This window comes from Piliocolobus tephrosceles, chromosome 4 (genome assembly GCF_002776525.5).
Source record: "Piliocolobus tephrosceles isolate RC106 chromosome 4, ASM277652v3, whole genome shotgun sequence".
NCBI lineage: Eukaryota > Metazoa > Chordata > Mammalia > Primates > Cercopithecidae > Piliocolobus > Piliocolobus tephrosceles.
In genome coordinates this window covers 105,049,138-105,055,137 of record NC_045437.1, presented here as the reverse complement: position 1 = coordinate 105,055,137, position 6,000 = coordinate 105,049,138, and the positions used below count along the sequence as shown (strand labels likewise).

At 34.7% G+C, this 6,000-nt stretch overlaps 1 protein-coding gene across 4 annotated transcripts in view; it reads left to right on the top strand.

The window, feature by feature from the left end:
• Positions 1-6,000, top strand: part of FBXL17 (F-box and leucine rich repeat protein 17) — a 529,799-nt gene that overhangs the window by 199,846 nt on the left and 323,953 nt on the right. For all 4 annotated transcript variants that reach the window (XM_023212253.3, XM_023212254.2, XM_031935438.1 and 1 more), the window contains one exon: positions 586-716. In XM_023212253.3, the coding sequence (XP_023068021.3) occupies positions 586-716 (131 nt within the window). The remainder of the gene's footprint in view (positions 1-585; positions 717-6,000) is intronic.

The following is a 6,000-nucleotide window of genomic DNA, read 5'->3' as shown; positions in this document are numbered from 1 at the left end:
CTTCTCTTCTCTTCTCTTCTCTTCTCTTCTCTTCTCTTCTCTTCTCTTCTCTTCTCTTCTCTTTTTTCTAGATGGAGTCTTGCTCTGTCACCAGGCTGGAGCGCAGTGGCACGATTTCAGCTTACTGCAACCTCTGCCTCCCAGGTTCAAGCAATTCCCCTGCCTCAGCCTTCCAAGTAGCTAGGATTACAGGAATGCACCACCACGCCCAGCTAATTTTTTGTATTTTAGTAGAGATAGGGTTTCACCGTATTGGTCAAGATGGTCTTAATCTCCTGACCTCGTGATCCACCTGCCTCAGCTTCCCAAAGTGCTGGGATTACAGATGTGAGCCACTGCACCTGGCCAAATCTACTTTCTGTTAATGTTTGTTGCCATTCAGATACTCACCATAGATTTCTATACACTCATGCTTAATTTACTGTATAAAATATTACATATACAATATCTTTAAAAGATTCTAGGCTATCATCTATTTTAAATATTTTACAATGATACTCTACCTTGTAATAAACTACATTTGTAAGTTTTGAGAGTGAATGTAGCATTTACCTTTTTCATCTTTCATTTTATTTATCTCATTAGCTAAGAAACCTTTCCAGCTTGGACCTACGTCATATCACTGAACTGGATAATGAAACCGTGATGGAAATTGTCAAGAGGTGCAAAAATCTTAGCTCTCTCAATCTCTGTCTGAACTGGATCATAAATGACAGGTAACCTTTGTAACATGTTAAAAATACTTTTCTAGAGGAAAACATTTAGCAAATACTAATTATTGTTATAACAAGGCATGTCTTTAACTGAAATTGAATGCAACTGTGTCTTTTCAAATTATGTTTCAGTTTTGAAAACCATCTAGATCTATACTTCTAATGCACCTATTGCTTGTAAGTGCAGCAAAGTTTTTAGATGCTTTAATACAAATATTTGCCTCAACAATTGTAACAATAGTAGGCTGTTGAATTTTTTCTTTGTTATCCATCTAAGAAGTGCCTGCTTTTTGCCACACTTGTAAGTTTGTAATGATATGTTATTTGTCGCTTTAACATCTTTGCAACATTTGTGGTTGATTTTATGATTTGGAGAAACCATCTGAAGCATTAACATTTAAACTCTTTCTTAAAAGTGACATCGTTTTTTCAGAGATGGAGTCTCACTGTGTTTCCCAGGTGCAATTCCTGGGCTCAAGCAATCCTTCTGCCTCAGCCTCCCAAGTAGCTAGGACTACAGGCATACACCACTATGCCTTTATTAGCCCATTCTAGCATTGCCATAAAGAACTACCTTAGACTGGGTAATTTATAAAGATAAGAGGTATAATTCACAGTTCTGCAGGCTGTACGGGAAGTATGGCTGGAGAAACCTGAGGAAACTTACAAGCATGGTAAAAAGCAGGCACATCTTACATGGCTGGAAAAGGAAGGAAGAGGGTGACGTGGGAGGTACTACACATTTTTAGACATCCAGTTCTTGTGAGAACTCACTCACTATCAGGAGAACAGCAAGGGGTAAATCTGCCCCCATGATCCAGTCACCTCCCAACAGGCCCTTCCTCCAACATTGGGGTTACAATTTGACAGGAGATTTGGGTGGGAACACAAATCCAAACCATATCAGCACCTAAGGATGACATTTTGTTCTCAGTATGTATATGTAATTTGTTTCAGAAATTGAAGTAATGTGATGAATAGCTTAATATACAGTATAGAATCAGAAGTTTTTTTCTTATGAATAATGATTAACCCATTTTTCTTTGAAATAATGCAGGAAGGAAGAGAGAGATACAAGAAAACCCATAGAAGTAGACTATTATAATGAAAACAACTGCAGAGTAGTGCTAGCACTACTGATTAGGTAGATTTGTAAATATGAGCATGAGAGGAATCTTGCCCAGTAAGTTTCCAAGATTTGTTTTTAAAAGATAAGTTTCTGAAAATATTTTCCTTTCAAAATAAAAAGCACTATTTCAGCTAAAATTAGAGCCTATTTAGATTTAAATATTCTTTTAAAAATAGGAGAAATAATTTGTTTGTGTCAGATAATGCTTTAAATTGAAGAAATTCCCCCCCCCCCCCCCCCTTTTTTTTTTTTTTTGTTGAAACTGAATCTTGCTCTGTCACCCAGGCTGGAGTGCAGTCAGTGGCATTTTCTCCACTCACTGTGACCTCCACCTCCTAGGTTCGAGGGATTCTCTTGCCTCAGCCACCTGAGTAGCTGGGATTATAAGTGTGCACTTATAATTGATCCCCCCTCACCTCAACCTCCCAAAGTGCTGGGATTATAGGCACCAGCTATAAGCTACCATGTCTGGCCTCTCCTCTTTTAATTTCCTTTTATACCTTAAAATAAAACCATGTAGACTACATTTTCCCCAATTTTGGTAAATTCTAGTAACATTTTCTTAAATTACCCTGAATTACTCTTTATGTGATAGCCTTGACTTCACTCTTTCTTAGTAAAATTTTTCTTGAAAAATGTACTCCTCTAGAATGGGTATGTGATCACCATTTATAAAACTTCTCTCTTGTTTTTGAATAATACTCACCATATGAAATATATCATCTTCTAAAGAAAATGGAAGTGAATGAAGGTCATTATTCTAAGTAAAGTAACTCAGGAATCAAAAACCAAATACTATGTGTTCTCACTTGTAAGTGGGCGTTGAACTGTGGGTACACAAAGGCATGTAGAGTGTTACAATAGACATGGGAGCTCCAAGTAAGGAGGCTCAGAGGGGGTGAGGGATAAAAACAGCCTATTGGGTACAATGTACACTGTTCAGGTGATGGGCACACTAAAATCCTATACCTCACCACTATAGAATTCATCCATGTAACTAAAACTACTTGTGCCCCTAAAGTTACTGAAATTAAAACATTTAAGGAAAAGAAAATTCAAATAAATTAACTTTCCTGAAAAGAAAGTGTACAAAGTGAAATTCTTCTCTATAATCAACATCCTATATAGACAATTTAAAGTAATTTTTAAAAAGTTATTCATAACACATAATAAAGTACATAAATATTTTCTTGTGGTTTTAAATATCTAATATTAGTTCAATGTATTACCATAAACTTCTTAGTAATGCATTGAATTAAAGGTAGAAAACTGAGTCAGGCGTGGTGGCTCACACCTGTAATCCCAGCACTTTGGGAGGCCGAGGCAGGCGGATCATGAGGTCAAGAGATTGAGACCATCCTGGCTAACATGGTGAAACCCCATCTCTACTAAAAATACAAAAATTAGCTGGGTATGGTGCCGCGTGCCTGTAATCCCAGCTACTCTGGAGACTAAGGTAGGAGAATCACTTGAACCCAGAAGGCGGAGGTTGCAGTGAGCCAAGATCACGCAGTCGTACTCCAGCCTGGGCCACAAGAGCGAAACTCTGTCTCAAAAAAAAAAAAAAAAGTAGAAAACTGTTTCTGCAATAAGGTGATTATATTCCACAACAATTTTTTGTGTACAGGACATGTGTAGAAGAGTCATTTAATGGGAGACTACTATAATTGATAAATAAGATACAGTATATACATGGTTATATGAGTTATCTAAGTAAATATTTTGCTTAGGTTTGTATCATTTAAATAAAGATGGGAGAGTGGATATCTAATCTTCTAGTTCTTTAAATGCTTATTTTGTTGTAGCTGGGTAATTTACAAATGAAAATGTTGAGAGCTCTCACTTTGCCTTTCCTTCCCTTTGTTAGGCTTCATGTACTCAAACTTTGTGCTATTTCAGTCATTTTTTTCCTATTTAACTGTAATGGTTATTTGGTGTTTGATCCTGAATATATGTATTGTAGAGATTTATTTGCAAGGAATGAAAGTGTATTTTTATGTTTTTAATGGAAAAGTTTGGATTAATTGAGAAAACATGCATTTTAATGAGGTTGAGCAGTAGAGTTTCAAAGATCAGGCTCTTTTAGGTTTTAATTACACTACTTGCACTTATCCTGTATACTGTAATAGAAGTTTCAAACATTAAAACCCACTTTACAGTATCATCTAAATTACTCATCTCATTGTTCTTGCCATACTATATTACTAAGCTAAGTAATATTTGTAATTATATTGGTATAAATCTAGAACTTCCCATCAGACTTAATTATAATTTCAGCACTTAGCTGAGATGGGTTAGTAACCTTCCATATAGAGGGCACTGGAATGCACTAATGCGTTTAGCCTATCAATTAATTCTGTTTTACATTCATTCATTATTGTTATCCTCCAGTAAATCAAAAAGCATTTATTAGCCCCCTACTAAATACATGGTACTGTGTCTCAGACTGTGGGGCACTGAGTTCCTGCTGTTCTCAAAGGTCACTCTCTTTAGGTGACATAAGACATAATGATAATAGTGAGCCTTGTAAGGATCGAGGGGACGAAAGTAACCTTTATTACCCAGGTAATTGATAGGCACTTTACACATGTTCTCATTTAATCTCTTCAACGTCTTTTGTTCAGGGGAAGGTCATGCTATTTCTATTAAATTTAGATTATTTCTTTGACTTTCTTTGGCTTTTCAGTGGATGTATTTTTCCATCATCGTTGCAGTAAAAACTAAGTGAGGACAAACAAGAAAAGTGAATGGCTAATCAGTCACTTTTCTGTGTCATAGCTGGGATTCACATGCAATTGACATTTATATATAAAACTCTTAATTTTTTAACTAAGTTCATTATTTTCTTTCATATTGAAAGTATAATGGAACTTTTCGATATTAATTTACATACAATACATATTATAAGAATTTATCCTGAATGTTGCTAGTTTTAATACAGGATTTCTCACATTAAGATAAATTTCAATACTTGTCACAGTCCTTTATGTATAACATTTATCCTAGGTTTTAATAGTTCTTATCTGTGAACTTTTTTTAAGTTTAAAATTTTAAAATGTGTAGTAATTGAAAGACTTTACTGTTATGCTTACGGTGTCTGTTAGCATTTTCTGATCCTCGAATTGATCTCTGTGACTAAGACATGCTGCTCTTTATCTTTGTTTTTCTAAAAGCACTTTTTGTGTTTAGAGAGTTAAACAGCATGATATTTTCTTGTATTCAGAAGGATGGTCTAGTAGTCATTTGACATTTACCATTGCTTTTGAATACAAATAACTTCCAAGTGTTTTATGAAAAGAGGACACTGACTATTTCTATCAGTGATTTAAATTAAACATCTGGTTATTATGTCTCCTCCACTCCCTGATTCTAAGTTTATTGAATTTTTTTTGTATTTATATCAGTCTTTATTATTTCACATCCAGTTTGGTCTACAATATTTTTATATGTTTGACACAGAGTCCAAAAGCAGCATGTTTTGGGTGTAACAGCTGATGTGTAAAAAACTGGTCTGAGCATTGTTATAGCAATATACTTACAATGGTTCTTTTATTCTTTTTTGTTAATAAGAATTAAATAAAATCTAACTGATTTTAATAGATCTGTACAAAAGCTGTTTTCAGTTTTTAAACTATCAAAGATGTAATCTCCCCATTTTCAATTTTTAACATTGGTTGGGAAAATGAACTTAGTTTAATCTTATGTTTTATATCCCCATTCTCAAACATATGAGCCTTTCTTTGACAGTTGACCATGCTTGCTCATGAATTAGGTGAACAATATAGAAAAATAATACAAGACAAATAAGATTATCTAACATATAGTAGCTAAAGTCACAAAGCATAACGAAGGCCAGAGTTGTTGTTAATATCAATTAAATTGCCATGATTTGCTGTGTGAATCTTGTATTTATGTAAGGGAAGCTATTGCATCAGTGCACACTCTAAAATTTGGAGAACTTTAAATCTTAGACTGTTATCCAGTTTCTTTCAAGTAAAAAATAAAACAAAATATTGCTATTTTATTTTGTATGTGCTAGAGGTTAAAATAGTACCTATAGCTATTTCTCTCTCTCTCTCTCTCTCTTTTTTTTTTTTTTTAAAGACAGTCACGCTCTGTTGCCCAGGCTGCAGTGGCACAATCTCAGCCCACTGCAAC